The sequence below is a fragment of the Anser cygnoides genome, chromosome 2 (assembly GCF_040182565.1).
Source record: "Anser cygnoides isolate HZ-2024a breed goose chromosome 2, Taihu_goose_T2T_genome, whole genome shotgun sequence".
Taxonomy (NCBI): Eukaryota; Metazoa; Chordata; class Aves; order Anseriformes; family Anatidae; genus Anser; species Anser cygnoides.
In genome coordinates this window covers 44,158,677-44,176,341 of record NC_089874.1, presented here as the reverse complement: position 1 = coordinate 44,176,341, position 17,665 = coordinate 44,158,677, and the positions used below count along the sequence as shown (strand labels likewise).

At 41.5% G+C, this 17,665-nt stretch overlaps 1 protein-coding gene and 1 long non-coding RNA gene across 3 annotated transcripts in view; one reads left to right on the top strand and one right to left on the bottom strand.

Annotated features, from left to right (window-relative positions):
* The window catches only part of LOC125184529 (uncharacterized), a 22,892-nt gene extending 15,800 nt beyond the window's left edge, over nt 1-7,092 (bottom strand). Inside the window, exons 1-3 of one of the 2 annotated variants that reach the window (XR_010829240.1) lie at nt 6,244-7,092; nt 5,855-5,984; nt 4,507-4,596 (exon numbers count right to left, since the gene is read on the bottom strand). This is a non-coding gene — a long non-coding RNA (uncharacterized lncRNA). Of the gene's footprint in view, nt 1-4,506; nt 4,597-5,854 lie in introns of both variants that reach the window. The other variant, XR_007168681.2, reaches the window with a different exon arrangement.
* Nucleotides 5,324-17,665, top strand: CMTM6 (CKLF like MARVEL transmembrane domain containing 6). Its single transcript, XM_048077971.2, has 4 exons — nt 5,324-5,498; nt 9,899-10,075; nt 11,499-11,597; nt 13,128-17,665. Exons 1-4 carry the CDS (start codon nt 5,376-5,378, stop codon nt 13,269-13,271), a joined length of 543 nt encoding a protein of 180 aa, XP_047933928.1. The 5' UTR covers nt 5,324-5,375; the 3' UTR covers nt 13,272-17,665.

Sequence of the window (17,665 nt, the reverse complement as noted above, 5' to 3'; positions counted from 1 at the left end):
ACTTCTTCTGTGTTCAGGGTGGGTTTTTGTTGTTTGTTTTAGGTTTAGGTCTTTAAATAGTCTTACATTAATTTCTCCAACTATTTAGAAAACTCAGAAACCTCCTGATGAAGAAGAGGTAGATCTCCATTGTTGTGAATATGGTGATATTCTTTTTCCTTCAATACCTGCGTAGTGTAGTGGTTCTAGTGAATCTCCTCTTGTTATTTCCAAATACCTAAATTCACTTAAGAACAACATATTTTGTTTCTCATTAATCTCCCTAAATTGTTAACCATACTTGTTACAATTGATTCAGAGTATTGAACTGTGGACTGAATCCCACATTTCAGTAGGGATTGTTAGCTATTGATCAATTGTTCAAACTGGAGTACTGAAACTTTTTGCTTATGGCAGTGATTCAGCAAAGGGGACACACGGAGAAATGCATCGCTATCAGTACATTTCTGATAGTAGCTTATGTATGTAAACTTCTTGAACCATAACATAAGTGTGCTCAAGGTAATAGGTGCTGTTCCTAACATCAGCAGCATGCTTTTTCGTACATGCAGCTGCAGTGGTAAGTGTTTGCGGAGTGAAACTCTAGGGCAATATCCTAAACTTTCGTACTGCTCAGGTTTTTGGAAAGAAAACTTTAGCTTCTGCATTTTTTTATTCATTTGAGCATCTGTCAAAGCCCAGTATCCTTTTTGAAGCTGGAAACTCGGACATGTTTTATTTCCGTATATTTCTGGAAAACTAGACAACATATTAGGAACTGTTGAACTAGGTGGCTTTTTTTTCAGAGGCAGGGACAGGGGAAAACCTTACTAATGACTCATTATAATTTCACTTCATAAAACAAAGTTCTAGAAATAAATGTCACTTCTGCAAATTTAAAACTTCTAAATTTATTTCTTCCCTAGCCCCTGTTAGCTGTTTTAGCTATTTTGCAAAAAAAAAAAAAAAAATCTTTAAAGAACATTCTCTCTACGTGGCCTTTTTATTCTACTATACTGACGTAGCCTACCTCCCTCCTTAAAGTTAAAATTCTCTTAAAGCTGCTGTCACTATCCACAGCTTCTTTGTGCTTTTTGGAAAAAAGACTTTAAAGGTTTTTTATGACAAAAGGAAAATGAGAACTTGTTTCTATTTAGCCTGGTGGCTTTGGCTTTGTGTTTCCATTCAGTGAGACCAGGACTGCTTGGCTGCTGGCTTTGGCCTCGAGTAGAAATTTCCCTGTCTACTGCTTTGACAAGAGTGTCAAGATGAAGGTGTCACCAGGACTATCATGCAAAACAAACCTATGTAATATAAGGCTATTTTCAGAAAATGTAGAGCCGGTTAATCCTCATTCTTTTAGGTACCAAAGCTACCAGTTGGGTAAAACAACAGAAGGATGCTTGGAAAGGATACTACTTCGTTATCCTTTATTGTGCTTTAATGCCTTACCTGTAGATGTGTTAGGTTTGTTATGACCTTGATTCTAAAAGGAATAACAGCGTGAGTAACTTCTAATCACTTCTGTGTGCCTTTAATGCCTTTAGTGTCATTGGGTCCAAGGTTTTAGTCTAGTACACAAGAAATTAGAGATGGTATTGGAAAAACAGATGATTTTTCATTTAAAAAAAAATAAAATCAATGTTTTGTGGAATACTGCAAAAATGCTATAAAGTAAATAAACCAAGTAAATTCCTTTGTACTTTCAGAGCTAGTTCTCTGTAGATAAGGAACTATTAGCCCCAAAATGAATGTTTTGGGGGGGATTTTTACAAATTTCTTCTTCCTCCTTCTCTCCTTCATGTTCCTACATCAGTTCTTTGAGAATACTGGTTGTAATAAGCTTACTCTACCAGTTTTAAGCTTGAAAATTTTGGTTAATAGACCACTTTCTTTCCAGACAATTCTTAGTTCTCAGCTGAAAATATGGCAGTCTCTGAAATGTGTATGTGCTACCTGGGCTATATGGACTAGCTACCATACTACATTAACTTTTAAGTTTCTAGTGGTTCATCTGGAACTTAAGTACCAACCCGTTGGGTTGCAGTCCTTTTATGGGGAGCAAACTTAACTTGCAGTAGGACACCTGCACCTGTAGAACCGTTACTTGTCAAATACCTCATGGCTTTGTGATTCTCTTTATGCAGATAAATGTGGAAAAACAGTGACGAGTTAGCTTAACCCAACATTTGGGAAATGTGGAGCATTGAGGGTTTGTTTTCTTGTGTCATAAGGGATACTTAGACATAGCTATTAAAAATGCTAATTCTTAATCTTCAGCTGTTTAAAAATCACACAATCTAGCTGGTCAGCATGAAGATCAGGGGTTGTGAATTCAATTGCAATACTGAGCCCAAAAATACAGCCTTGAGAGCAGAGGAATCTTCAGCAGATGCAAGACGTGCAAGTCTTTTCTGAGTTCTTTGTCACAGTACTTATGTTATTCCCTTTGCTAGCTAGTTGTACTGTACTTAATGCTCGCAACAAGAAGGGCCAGAGTCAGTGAAAGAAACCTGTTAGATGCTTGCGTGGGAATACCAGAACTGAGACCAGGAGGAGAGCTGTGCCTCCAACTGGCTGATATAATTGTTCAGTGGTGATGAACCTCATCGCCCGTCAAATGAAATGGAGCCTGTCTCCTTCAGTTCTTTGGACTTTTAAACTACTTTCCCATTCCTATAGTTCCTTCTCTATTGCCCTCCTTGAAGGAAAACAAAAAGACACAATTGTATTTATGAACATGGGAAAATTAGAATTTGTGACAAGTCAGGTCAATGGAGCCCTGCTGCTAATTTTGATTGTGAGGGATTTTGGTTTTAGCTTAATTTGTGTAAATCTGTAATACAGTACGAAGCTAGTTCTGAAGGGTCACTGGGGCTTCACTTTATGAGAACAGGGATGCAGCCCTGGTCTGTGTCCATTATATTCCAGTGGCTGACACTTACTCAACTGCTTCAAGGAGCTCCAGTCACACAAGTAAGTTTTTTTCAGTGCAGCAAGGGGTGATAACCGTGTCATAAAGCTATACTATAATCTCCCCTAATGAGGTAGTTTTCTCAACTTAATAAGTATTGCTTTTTGGCCACTATGGTGGTGAAGATGCAATGAGTGAGAAAACTAGGTCACTCATCACTGATCTGCTTCCACCAACCTCAAGCTCTTTGGCTGAATGGAGATGTTGTGGTAGTTTAGGATCTAACTCCAGGGTTGCCTCTCTGCTGCAATGTCCTGCTTTTAGCTCTGGTTCTGCCATTCTGGCACAGGTTGTGTCGGGTAAGAAAGACTTTGTTTTGGGAAAACTCCATCAGTACGTAAACAGAAGGAAGTAGATGCACATCTGGAATGGGATTTCCATTGCATCACAGGCAGGTAATTACAGTTATTTGCATTAAACAGGCATGTTATGTATCGCAACTATTGTTTTGATCTGCATTCTCTCTAAAGGAGAGTGAGGTACTTGAAAGACAGTTCTAATGAAAAGGGCCTTTAGTTTGTGTGCATAGCAGCATTTGTATGTTTTAACACAATGCCCGAAGTATTTTTAAGCTACCATGCCCTACCTGGTCTGCTTTTTGTTCCTTCTTTGTTACAGTTACTGGAACTTTGTTACTGTTTTGCTTTTCATAAATTCCCTTATAAATAAATAAAGTGGGCTAAATAAGCTAGGATTTAGGTGGCAAGCTAACCTTTATAATTCATGCATCATTGATATGTACTTTCTGGAGAAGGCCTGAACAGAAAAGCCAACTCAAAGACAACAGGGAGTAGAAAAAGGTTGCAATATATTTCATCTTTTGTTGACTTGTATAGTGTTTATATGACTCCTTGAAAAGCAGACTCGGACAGTTGTCATCAATAGTTAAATCTCTGTTCATAATCTAGTAATGCTGCAGTAAGACACTGGTAAAGATTCAGATGGGAACAAATGCAAATATCCCTAGATGCTACCGAACACCTTAAAAGGAAAACTCACAATTTCTTCTATCTCCCTAAGTCCTGTCTCCCTCAGACCAAAGTACAGTCTAGTCGCACACAAAATATTAGCAAGAAAACAAAACAAGGGAAATTCCTTCAGAAACGAGATGCCAGCCTCTGTAATATAATCTTATTTATAGTGTACTAATGTAAAAAACAGCAATAAAGGCAAGGCAGACTCTTGAGTGGTAACAGTAAATGTTATGTGCCTAGCCCTGCGTTCTGGGGATGCTGCCAGCAGAACTACATTAAACTCATCCCAACCCCAGGCAGAAGCTATGCTGCCCTCGTGGCGGTACCTTACTTATTTTACTGGAAACTCCCATGCCTTGGGAATCATGGGCCTTGCCCTCCTCATTTGCCTCTGAAGCCGATTCCTGCAGCAGGCATTGTTTCTGGCACAAACAAGTCTGTGCTGCCCTGCCCAGGGGCCCTGCAGCGTTCCTCTAGCTTGTGTTTTCTTTACTGGGAGGGATCGCGCTTATGGCCTGCTGGTGAATGTTCAACACAGAGCATGAACCGATCGCTTTTAGCAGGGCCATCCTACTTTACCTGTCCGTCCTGCTGGCTCTTGGCAGAGTTACAAATGGCACCGGGGCTCCCAGGTGGCAGCACGCGTCCTCCCCGCTCCTTGTGCTGGCTCTGGAACAGGAACGGGGCTGAGCAACCTGATTTCCTGAGCATACACTTCACTTAACCAAAGTGCGTACAAAGCTGAGGTTAAGTAAGCAAATTGCCATTTATATTACATTTGACAGAAACTTAAATAAGTGAAGTGTACCCGAATTTGACTGTGATGGACGGTAGCAGTTCTGTGGATGATAGGTTAACAGTATAATAATGGTGAACGCAGTACACCTGTGCTTATATACAGTGGGCTTCACGTGCTCCTCTGTAGGCACCACAAGCCGCAGCTCCCTCCAAATCTGAGCTGGGCAGAGGCGTGGGAGCGTATCGACACAGGGACCTGGGGGACACCCGTGGTTACCTCACTGCCAGCACGGTGGCTGAGCACCAAAAGCCGTGGTTTAAATCCTTCCAACCCACACCCTCCTGTGACAACAGGGAGGCAAGCAGTCCTTCAAACCCTTATTAAATCATTCAAACCCTTCCTAACTCTTCAAATCCTTCCTAAAAAGCATCCCGGGCCCCACGCGCTCCCCAAGGCGCTGCTCAGCCCCAGGCCGCCTCCAGCGCCCGGCACCGGCCCGGCTCCTCCTCAAGCGAGGCCGGGGACGGGGCCAGGCCCTTGGGGAAGGCCGGCAGGGGACCGCTCCGGGCTGGCAGCCGGCCGGCGGCCGGGAGGCACCGCCTCCGCCTTCCCCTTCCCCTTCCTTCCCTTTCCCTTCCCTCCCCGCCCTCCTGCCTCGCCCTTTTGCTTTCGGTTTTCCCTCAGCTCGGCAGCCGGCGGCGGCGCGGCCATGGAGAACGGGGCCGTGTACAACGAGACCACCGAGCCGCACTGCAAGGAGCCCCACCGGCCCTGCGGCTGCACCCGGCAGCACCTGAAGGGCTGGAGGCTGCCGGCCAAAGTGCTGCAACCGGTGAGACCCTTCCCTTCCCTTCCCTTCCCGTTCCCATAACCTCCAGCTTTAGGCTCCCCCGAGCCTAAAAATTAAAATATTCACCGGTGAAGGCTAACGGAGGTGGCCGTACACAGAGGGGGTTATTTCTGTGGGTCAGGAAGGAGCTCACTTGAGCAGAAAGCCTGGCTTCAAGCGCAGGAGAGGCAAAGTCTGCGCTTGCTGTTGTTTGCTAAGCTGCACAAATCGGTAACTGAAGGCTGAGGTGGCAGCGGTGGCCCTGCCTTTTGGACGGGTTGAGGTTGTTTTGTGGTGAGGAACTAATGGGCTTGCTTCTTCTTCGTGTCCTGGCTGCAGGAGCACGTACTAGCACCTACCTGGTGGTTGTGTGCCTCGCGTGACCGAGGTGAAACGCTGCGGCCAGCGTGGGTCCGCTGCTCGGTGTCCTCGGGGTTTAAAATCAGAGGCAATCCTCACAGAAAACAGTACTCTCGTCCTAGGGCCTCGCTGGATGAAAACAGGCAGTAGAAACCTTTGTAAGGCTGTGGGACTGGGAAGGGCTTGCTGGGTCCCCCTCCCATCGCCCCCACAGCCCGACTGTGAGCGTACCAGGCTGCGCTGTGTGCCACCGCCTCGGGGAGCACATCTCCCACAGCAAACCTCCCGGCAGAAATCACACCAAAACATGCGACCTGGGCGGTGGCCGGCCTGGATGTGCGTGTGACATTGCAGTGCCTCGCTGCATACCGGGCGGTCCCATGCTCACCTGGAATTGGGGGCTTATAATTCTGCTTGCTTTTTGCCACGCGTAACGTTTATTCTTGAGTGTGCTCAGCACCGGGACACCTGAATCACGCTCCTGTTTGTTTCCATACTCAGTGACGGACTCTTCCCAAGCACGCTGGTGTGGGCTTGCTGGTAGTGATGTGAGGAGCACTGGTCCTACGTACCAGCAGGGAGTAGTGAAACCGCAGTGGCAAGGGGCCGCTGACTGTAAATGTGTCAGCGAACATTTTCCAACGAAGTGGCTTCTCAGTCAGATGTCTCATGCTGGGAGGAATCATAGGTGATTTCCAACCCTTTCTTGTTAACTCCCTGTGCAGAAAAGAGGACGTTCAGTTTTTAAACTTTATCCCATGCAGAGTCAAAAGCCCCAGCTGAAAGCTTAAGAAAGCAGTGCTGGTAATGCTAATGCTGCCAAAAGTAAAGCTTTCTAAGAGGTTTTTTTTTTTTTTTTTTAATCACACCCAAGTGTGCTATAAGTAAATACAACAGGATGTAAAATGTTACTTCATCTTCTAGAGATTAATTAGTTAAGATCTGCTGGGTGTTGCTCCCAAACAAACAGATCATTACAGATCAGTAGTTTAATGGAATAAAACAATTGCATATGCAACTTTACTGGTGTAGCAACGTCTTCAACTGCTTACCTGAGCAGAGGCTTTATTTAAAAAGCTTTCTAGGAAGGAAAAAGGTAAGTTATTAAGGCCTGTCTTAGCAAGGACGGATAGCTGCTTGATAGGCTCCTAAAGAAGTAGCAGTTTATGGCCTATAGCAGTCCTTCAATAAGAGAAAAAAATTAATTATCATCATTCACCCTCCTCATTTCCAACAGTTTCCCCACCCCTTTTTTTTTCCCTTTACCAAAATGCACAGATCTTCAGATTTTGTCCAAAGCACTTACAGCAAGCTCCAGAAATTACTGAAGGTGGAAGCCTCAACATTTCCAGTAGGAGAAATGTTCCTGTTTTCCTGGGAAATTTCCTGGGAAATGTTCCTGGGACTGGAAGTCCCAGTGACTGTGGTGGTCATTAACATCTATTAGCCTTGTGTTAGAACCGTGATTGTTTGTTATTGTTGGGTCTGCACACTGATAATCACACGGGTGAACTGCTAAACTGAATTAATTCATGCACCCTTCTAAACGGGAAGGTTTTGTACTGGGAACACCACTGCTCTGTGTTTTCACAGGCCTGTTGGAAAGTTCATTGATTTGCTTTATTTTTGTAGCATTCCTTTGTAGCCTTTCGCTTCTTAAATCTACTTGAGAAACGCGACATTTGTGCAGAAACTTGCAGTAACGTCAGTGTCAATGAAAAGTTCTTGCCGGCAAAGGACCGAGGGAGTTATTTAATTGCTGGTGTATGTATGGGCAGTTGGGATTAATCTGCAGCAATACACATCCACAGCAATGCGGGGCTCTGCACGAGAGGGAAGGAAGGTAGCAGCTGCCTGTTTGTGTCTTCAGGTGCTTCCTCGGTCTTCAGCATGGAAGAGGCTCTGCCCTGAAGGTTTAGCTCTGAAGAAAATGAGGAGCTCCTGAGCTGCCTCTCTCCGCTTGTTACTGACAGCTCAAACAAAACCATAGTGAGTTTCTGTGTGCTTGCCACTAGGAAGTTTCCATAGGCTCAGTGTGGAGATGGCAAACATAAAAATACGACAGAACAAGCTTCTACTGCTTAATGTAAGCCTGTACAAGTCTGCGCTGATCCCAGGACTAACAATGACCTAAGGTGGCTGTGCTTGCAGAACTGGGAAACTGAATAAAACGTAACAACAGAGCCCTCTTATGTTTTTTGTGGTGATGTCAAGAAGCAAATTAACAAACCCAGGCAGAACTCTCTGCAGCTTATAGATGTGCTGCTGATATACTACTTCAATCAGAGTGCATCATTAAAAAGCTTTGATGTGAAGAACTCTCCTTCGTTATTCGGCTCATTAATAAAAATTTGAATACTGACTTGGAGAAGTCCCACAAAGGACGCCAGATCAACCCCTCAATCATCCCTTCTCCATTTTTTTGACATGAAACCCTTTAAAAGTACTCCTTGAATGTGATTTGTTTTTCCCCACTCATTTGCACACTCAGTGGAGAGGGTTGTTTGCGGTTACTTAGACCATATTATGGTTACCTGGGCTTCTAAAGCCTTTTAAGGGCAGGTTGCCAAAAAGACCTTTTATTTCCTTTCTGTTCTGTCTCTGGTGAAAGTGATGGCATTCAGTTTTCAGTGCTGATATAAAGAGGCAGAAATATAAATCCCAGAAGGGAGGGGGAGAAAAATATTCCTTGGGCATCTGTAGTAATCATTGTGTTAGGCGTGAGGGTTTCTGAGAAATTTGCTTTGCTAGCCAAGCAGAAGAGAGAAGGCAAGTATGCTGCGGCCTGATTGTAATGTGTCAGTTTCCCAACTTGCGTTTTTCCCTTTCTGAGAGCCTGTTTACTTTACACCAATGCGTATTCAAAGCACAATGTTTTCTGAGGTCTTGCTTAGTTGGTGAATTTACATTTCCCACGTGCTAAATCACTTTTCTTATTTTTACTGTCCGAAAACTGAAACTGAAGACAGGTCATTTTTTCCAAAATAAGATGCAGATATAGCATCTGCAGCTGTTTTGACATGCTAGTAACTGGAAAATGACAATTCTGAATTCTAGAATTAGATTTTTTTCATAGAAGAGCTGTCAACTCCATTGTTGCCCACATACTATCATTAAAAATAGGATCATCATCCCTGTATCAGTCTTGATTTTACAGCTGATTCTGATTCCTAATAATTGTTTCAGTTCACTGAACTCCTTACTGCAAGGATCTATATCCTCTGTCAACTTCTTAGGATGAAGAAAATCAGCAAGAAGTGGCCAAAATGAGAGACTATTTTAAAAAAAAGCAATATCCTTTCTTGTACAGTAAGATGGTAGAAGATCCAGCAGCAGATGCCTGGTGTCTGTACGGGAATTAACTCATGTTCTTTCCTCAAAAAATACTGCTGCAGGGAGGCTAACATAAGCTTCTGCAGAGATTAAACACTGTCCAACATAGCTTAAACGTGGTTTAAACATAGTTTGAAGTTTTGATTCCTGCAATTGAGCTTCTGTTGTTACTGGTCATAAACACACGAGCCATTAGCTATACTTTCTCTGAAGTTTATCGAGGGAGATAACACCAGCTGCAGGCTTTCAGGGAGGTAGCTGACTGGGTCAGAGTCTTCCGATCCACCCCAATCCCAAATGCACGTAAAACTAAATGTGGTTGTAAGTGGTAAGCAATAGCATTTTTGCTTGTTCTGACTGGAAGCTGTGCATCTCGTGCTGTCTGCCTGCTCTGCTTCCTACTGCACAAAGCCACGAATGGAAGTCTTTAGCTAAAGTCGTGTGCTTGGTGGTGTGTGCTCAGCTTAACCCAATGGAGTTTGTTGACTGACGTTAACATCAAGCCTAAACTGTGTTGTTATATTTCTACCTGTGTTATCCATAGGTAAGTAATGGTAAATAACCATAAAATAGTGCAGAACCTTACCAAGTTCTTTTTAGATTTTTTTTTTTTAATTTTACATCTGCCTTCTTTAATGTTAATATTGGAGACAGCTGTTTGCTAAGATATTGGTGACTTGATCTAACACAAGTATGTTATTTGTTTGCAGTTTCTCTCTCTTCTGGCTGTTATTTTTGAGGAAATTGTGGACGATTGTATCAATTGTGGTGGACTTTACTTCTTTGAATTCACAAGTTGCAGTGCTTTTCTTCTGAGCCTCCTGATCCTCTGTGTGTATTGCACTGTTGCATATGAAACCTTTGGGAAAGATAAAGTAAAGAGAGTGGTAAGATTTTTTTCTTTTTTAAACAAACTGTTTAATGCAAGTGCTTAAAGACTACTGTGGAGTAAAAAGGCAATGCAGAGTGAATCTTTTATTATTCTCTAATTAAAGGGTAGATTAACATAGGTTATATTACAGTTAATAAACAAGTTAACTTTAAGAGTCTTTTTTTTTTTTTTGGCAGCTTTTCCTAAATTGTCATGTTGGTTACATGCAGGATTTTAGGACTTGTGTGAAAGTCTTTCACAAAGACCTATACTACTACAATCACAATATATATGTATGCATATGGAACACACTTTACTACCAGCATGATACTTGGAATTTGCCTGTTTATGGTATCTATTTTTCTCCTGTGTGTATCCTACCTCCTTTTTGGTAATAATTGTACTTGTTCATGCTTTTATATTTCAGACGATACTGTGGTGGCACAGAGTTGCTCTGTAAAGTCAGGGAGGATATTGTATTGTTGTATGAATGTCCCTTCCTGGTTGTCTTCAGTGCAAACAGTAGCGTTTTTACATGAACGTACATAAAGGGAGTGTAGTAAGGTTTGATTGAGCAAGTTTACTTACAAGTTTGTAGTTTCCCAAATGTATTACGTATAGAATAATGCTAGCACAATTGACCTGCACTTGAATTTGACTGTGAGAAATCATAGAATCACAGAATGGTTTGGGTTGGAAGGGACCTTAAAGATCACCTAATTTCAACCTCCTGCACGGGCAGGGACGCCTCCCACCAGACCAGGTTGCCCAAAGCCCCATGTTGGTGTATGAATGTTGGTGTAATGTATGAAACACTGAAAAAAAAAAAAAAAAAAAAAAAAAAAAGGAGTGTGTAAATTAGACTTTTAAAAATAGTTGATGATATTGAATATTGTTTGGCATACATAGCAGTAAAATCCAACAGTGGGGTTGTTCAACCTGGGGAAGAGAAGGCTCCAAGGAGACTTACAGCAGCCTCCCAGTACTTAAAGGGAGCTACAGGAAAGCTGGGGAGGGACTCTTTGTCAGGGAGTGGAGTGATAGGACAAGGGGGAATGGCTTTAAACTGAAAGAGGGGAGATTTAGATTAGATATAAGGAAGAAATTCTTTACTGTGAGGGTGGCAAGGCACTGGAACAGGTTGCCCAGAGAAGCTGTGGATGCCCCATCCCTGGAAGTGTTCAAGGCCAGGCTGGATGGGGCTTTGGACAACCTGGTCTGGTGAAGGTGACCCTGCCCATGGCAGGGGGGTTGAAACCAGGTGATCTTTAAGGTCCCTTCCAACCCAAACCCATTCTATGATTTTCTGAAGCTCCCATGAGCATCAGTGTTTCAAATTGTAAATTCACTGGCAGATTAATTTGGTTGCTGTTAGGATGCTTGTTCTTTTTCAGGTAGTATATCTACAATTCTGTAACATTTATTTTTTATATTTCCAGAATTTGTGGGCCATGCTAGCCATAGGTGTCATTTTCTTGTTAGCTTCAATAGTTCTTGCTGCAACGAGCTCTGCGTCGGCTTCTGAAACTATTGCATGCGTAAGTCTTACAAGTGTATCATTTACTTTGCATTTATCTTGTATCTTAATTTCTCTACCCTTTAAACCTCACCCAGTCTACGGGCAAAAAACTGGGCAGGGAAGAGAATTCAGTGCATTACAAGTTTCAGGAGGAGCTAGCTGTTTCAGAGCTTCTGAAACTTAGCTTAGGAAATCCGAAGAGTAGGCATTCCTCGGATGCAGGGCTTTCCAGCAGTCCTGCTTGTGGCTCCCCAGCAGCTGTGGCTCGCTTCTTGGTTCCTCACTGAAGTTCACTGCCTTGGCTCTGTACTGTTCCCTGTCATCTGTCACTGTTAATGGCACTGCCATCTCTCACAGCCTCCCAAGCTCTCTGATACTCGCCTCTCTGAAATGCCAACTTTTTTCCTTAATTGTGCTCCTGTAATGCTGCCCTCTCGCAAAGTCAGCAAGAAACCACATCTTTTGTCAGACGTTATAAAGCATATGTAGAGAATGCTGGCTTGTAAAGGTTGCAATAAGAATGCTAGGCTCCTCAGAGACAAAAATAGAAGAGCAACAGGTTATGCATCTCCCACGGAACACTGGAGAGGCACAGGACAAGGCACTGTAGAAGCTTTGGGTCATAGTTCCTTACTCATTTGGTGCTCTTTTTGAATAACTTTGGAATTGTGAATATGTGAGATTAAAGACCAAATTTTTGTTTTATTCTTCAATGAATAAAAATTGAATTCTGTTTCATACTGAGCGCGAGCTATTGAAGATACACACTTTTGTATGGTCATCTGTTGTGATGCTGATATATACAGTCCTAATGGTTTGATTAGTCTTCCTTTTCTGTTTGTTTTTTTTTTTTTTTTTTTTTGGTGGTGGTGGTGGGTTTTTTTTTGTTTGTTTTTCTCCTGGAGCTGGAAAAACAAAAATATCGGGATTCAAGACTTCATAGTATCTAACTGTTTTGGGGCAAACCTGCTGCTTAATTTTATTTAAAAGTTAGTGTAAACGTGTGCGTTTACATCCTTGCTTGAAAGAAGCTGCTAAAATCAACCGTCTGCTTACCACTACTTTGCTGTGACTAATAATGAAAGTTGTCATTAGCAAAAGGTCCCGTCATCCCCCCTTGCTGACGCAGTAAGGACTTGCTTAGGCTCTGCTTATTTATCTCCCTTCACCTTCCACGGGTTACTCTTCTTCACTTAGTCCCTTTAAACGGCAGATATCTCTTGGATAAATAGTCTGCTATACCACTAGTGCCATGCTTCTTTACTAATTTTACTGCAAAAAAAAATAACGAATATACTTCTGCTATTAAGATCTGTTTAGAACATATCCTAAGATTCACGCTTGATTAAGAGAACGAGAATTGTAACAACTTTTGCATTGAATATGCTAGAATTAAGATTTCTGATCTGCTGCTAATTTAAATTGAACCATTGATCTAATATATGAGCATTATTAACATATATGAATAGTGCAGCAAAACTCTCCAAAATCGTAGAATACTGTCAATGTTTGTACTTTTTAAATTCATATGTTTCTTTCACTTTCACAGGTATTTGGAGTTTTTGCAAGTGGGGCATTTTTAGCTGAGTTTGTGATGGAGTATTGGGGCAGTCGGAAACGAAGCACCAAAGAACACCCTCAAAATTCAGGCAACACTCAGGGTACTGCAGAAGATTCCCTACTGAATAAGTAAAGCTGAACTTTCTGAAATTAGTTCCTTTTTTTTTCAGTGGAGCAAACTAAAATGAAGCTTCAGTGTTCTGTAGGTAATAACTTCTGTCTCTTCCTTCAAATCAATTTTTTACATGTTGCTCATCACAAATTTTTATAGATCCTTAGGTTAAGTAACATCATCTTGAACATCATGTTCTATTTAATTTTGTAGGTAACTGGTCCTGCCACCTCTCTAGGTGGCATACATTAAAAAAAAAAAAAAGTTTAAATAGAATAACAAATAGAATAACACAAGGACAACAGTGTGCTGATTCGATTTTGGAAGGAGTGACTACTAAAGGATAATCTGTGGTGCATAAAGTCTCAGTTATGCCTTAAAGACATTTTGTATATGAACTGGACCAAATATATTTTCTACTAGTTACAAGTTAGTATGGTAGAATTCATTCTTGTACTTACTGGTCAAATGGTAAGTGTAAAAGGGATACCAAATTGCAGCTTTACAAAAATGCTTATCTTTATGTAAGGGTTTTTGGTTTGTTTTTACTAATTACACTTTTTAGTTCTGTCTGTGGAGATCAATTTAATGAAATAGCTTAGGGTTTTTATGCAGGGGGTAATATAATATTTTTTTTTTAAGGAGACAGCTTTGCACCCCATGGTTATTCAAGTTCAGACTTGTATGCCAGAATATTCCTTCAGACTATTTCAAAAGTGACAAAAGTCACAGGGGAAAAAAAATGAAGTGGCATCTGTGAGAGGAAAAAGTTTAAGTGTTTTCACAAAGTCACCCAGAAGTAGCAATTTGAACATCAGTGGGAGAAAGATTATAGCATGTTGTAATATCAGCTATAATTTGCAGGGTTAATACCATGCACAGCTTGTTTATGCATAGGTAATGGTGAGTTTTACCAGAATGGTTATGGACAGCACCATTTTCTGTGCTGATATCTATGGCACTAGTATGAGACTTATTGCTGCTGGCTAACTCAGTTGGTGAACAGGTAAATAAGCACTTGTAACCTTGATTTGTCTTAAAAGCAAGGGGCCGTGAGACTGCAAGAAACACTACTGATGCAACGTGTATCAGACCAGTGAGAGACCTATCAGACTAGATGTTGATGGCTACTGTGTAAAAAGTGAAGTGGTAGAAAAAAAATAAATAAAAAAGGCATTTTGCAGATGTCTGAGGTAGAAACAAAATTGCTAAACCTCATTTAGAGGGAAGCCCTCAAAAGTAGGGCAAACTGCTGTGAGTCAAGAGACATTCCAAAATACCAAAGCAAATGAGAAAAAGCTGATTATGCAAAAACAGTTCTTGTTTGAGTTCTCATGACATCTGTCGTGTCTTCCAGGCATTAACTGCACTTCATCAATATCATTGTCTGACAAATTTATAGTCTTGTAACCTGTTGTGGCAGCATTGAGAGTAAGCCCTCCAGAAATTGTCTGAGAGCTATATTTGGAAAAGGATGAGGAAGTCATTGTAAGACAAAGCATTGTAAAAGAAGGTCAAAGGTTTTTTTTTTTTTTGGTTGCTTTTTTTTTTTTTTTTCCTCCCAGTACTGCTACTTTCTGATGAATGTGAGTTTGTGATGTTCTCTCTCTAAGCTCTGAGACCTAACCTTAACACTACACTTCGCTTGGGCAGAGTACAATTTTGACAGTTGGTGTGAATCATGAGGTTTAAGCTGTAGCTTGGTTTCAGAACCATGCATAAAATAGATACTTTCCTTCATGTCATTTCCTGCTTTGTGAGGATGAAATGTTCCTTAGATTGGAATTGATTTTCCTTGTATTTATTAGTGTCCATTTGCACTAACATTTGATCTTGGTGTAGGTGTACAGGGCCTGCCGTAGCTGTGTCTGAAAACTGGGCAGGTTAGCGATGTTTTTGTTTACAAGCAACATTACTGGTTACCAAACTGGCCACAGTGGGAAATATCTCTGCTGCAATTTGCAGTGTCTTACTTTGGGGTTTGTGTCCACAGCTATGATTAATATTCTAAGTTTGGGTTTGGGTTTGGTTGGTTTTGTGGGTTATTTTATTTTTTATTTTTCTTAATTATAATTATTTTTATTGCCTGGCATTCTACCTAATCAATGCACATCAAGATGCCTGTAGTTTCTAAATCTTGATATATAATTAAAAGCTATAAATATGGTGTAAGAATAACACAGTGTTGCTGATATTTTTTAAATGATGCAGCACTATGGTGGGATTGTGTCATGGTGTAATTTTTCCTTTTTTTTTTTTTCCTCGTTGAAAATATGTGAAGGGAATTATGGGTTTTGACTGCTTTCTCTGTAAGACTTTTCTCCACCTAAGTGCTTATTATTATGATACTTTACAAAGAAACTGAGTGTGCCGTTTTCCTTGTAGCTGTTTCAAGTAGCTTTTACCCATTTTCTCACTGACTCACTGATCCCTGTATGGATTTGAGGATCCAATTCTGTCGCTGACTGAAAGGGATGCATTGCTGTCAGCTAATGAAAACGACAAGTGGGTAGTTTTTTTGGAAACTGGTTACTTTTGTTTTCCATGTCACAGTTACTAACGGGGAACCTGTTGTTCTTAAAGCAATACATAGCGCTCCATCCCAGACACTGCGTACCTGGCACTAACCTGTTGCGTAGCAGTAAATACCACAAGCAGCTGAGCCACATGCTGGTTATAGGCTTAAGGTAATTGCTAAACTATTGCTGCCAAAACAGCTGTTGGCTAACAACATGGTTTCTATATGGTGGTACTATTAATCCCAGGCTTTAAGCTGAAGGGTTTTGTTGTTTGAAGTCAGCTGAGAATGAAGTTTGCTTGCATGTATGCTGTTCCCTGCTTCTGGGAGGCGGCGTCCTTAGCTGCTTTGTCAGCTCCACAAGATGAAGGGGCAGAAGCTGTCCCCGTGTCCCTCCTGGCACCTCTGCCCTCGCAGGCTAGGTGGGGTGGGGGCTGTACAGAGTGGCCCCCTGCAGTCTTGAAGTGCCCTATGTCATGCTTTTGGTGTTGGATCCAGGCTTTGAGTGTCTCTCAATTGGACCAGTCCCAGAGGATGGCCCTGGACCTGGATGAAACGTCTGTTTTTGCGGGAGGTGTGTGTGTGGCTGGATGCCTTTTACCCACCCGTGCTCTGTCAGCAAAGTGGTTTGCACATTTCCCAGCCTGTTTCTGATGAAACCAGCCTGCTTTACTTGAAGCAGTTTTTTAATTGCTTAAATTTAAGTCGGCTGATTTTGACTGAAATGGATGAGGGACTGTTCAGGAGAGTGGTGGGAGCTTTGGCAGAAGGGCAGTTACGAGGAACTGTCTTAAATTTCTCTTACTGTTCGCAAAGCAACCATCCATGTACAATCTTAGCTGACAGTAAAACCTGCGGAAAGGAGCAGTTGGCCGTGCATCGAGCTGAGGGTTGTCTTCTCCCATCTTCACCGCAGTGCTTGGCAGTGGTGTCGTGAGCCTGCTCAGACACATTAAAAGCTTTAGCCTTTTCCAGTTGAGCCTGTCCAAAAATACTCAAAGGCTCTGCACTGAATTTCAGGCCTTGTTTACAGTGCCGTGAGAATCGGTGCAGAGGGTTCTCCAGGACGTGTGAGGACTTGTTGTGAAGAGGTTGGTCTGAGAGTTTCTCCGAAAATCTGCATGTGCATTATGTAGATTATTATTAATTTTTTATGTGTTCTGCATTTGGCTCACATTAAAATCATGATGCTAGCAATGCCCTTTGGATTCAAGTATGTGAAGGAATTGTGCCCTACTGCTTGTGCTCTGTGCTTTAAAAACAGCAGGGGAGGATCGTGGTCTTCTACAATTCAGTTCTGCCGTTGCACCCTCCGACTTGAAAATGCAGTCAGTTGTCTCACACAAGTCTCAGAGCTCTGCACAAGATGTTTTTGCATAATGGCCATCATGGTAATCCTCATTCTGTTCAAATTTGTGCAATAAAAATACCAAACTTACTACACTGAAGGGAAGCATTTGGTGAGACTTTAGAAAGGTTATATAAAATTGTCACCAATCAAAATGCTGGTAGTGCCTTCAAGATGGAAATTCATCTTTGTTCTGCTTTATTGCTGTAAGCAGCAGCAGATTAAATTTTAGATTAAATCTAAATTAATCATCTAGATTAAATCTTATGCTGTTCAGAACTATCGCTTTCATACCTTTGAGAATTTAAGTGACTTAATGATTATTAAATCAGGATGATAACACAGTGGTTTTATATATTGTGTAAAATAATTTTTTTACAGTTTTGTAGTCAGTGTTGCCTTGAACTTCCATTAAAATAATTTTGAAATGTTTAACTGCTTTTCCATTCTAAACCTGTGGTCTTTTTGATGTATTATGCTTTTTTTGGACTTAAGAGCTTTTAAAAATATTTTGTAATCATTTTTAAAATAAAATATTAGTTAAATATG

Excerpts from the sequence above, each read along its gene's own strand:
- CMTM6 (XM_048077971.2), top strand. The coding sequence starts at position 5,376 with ATGGAGAACGGGGCCGTGTACAACGAGACCACCGAGCCGCACTGCAAG. Across the intron at positions 10,076-11,498 it reads AAGATAAAGTAAAGAGAGTG|AATTTGTGGGCCATGCTAGC; the intron begins GTAAGATTTTTT and ends TTATATTTCCAG. Across the intron at positions 11,598-13,127 it reads CTTCTGAAACTATTGCATGC|GTATTTGGAGTTTTTGCAAG; the intron begins GTAAGTCTTACA and ends TCACTTTCACAG.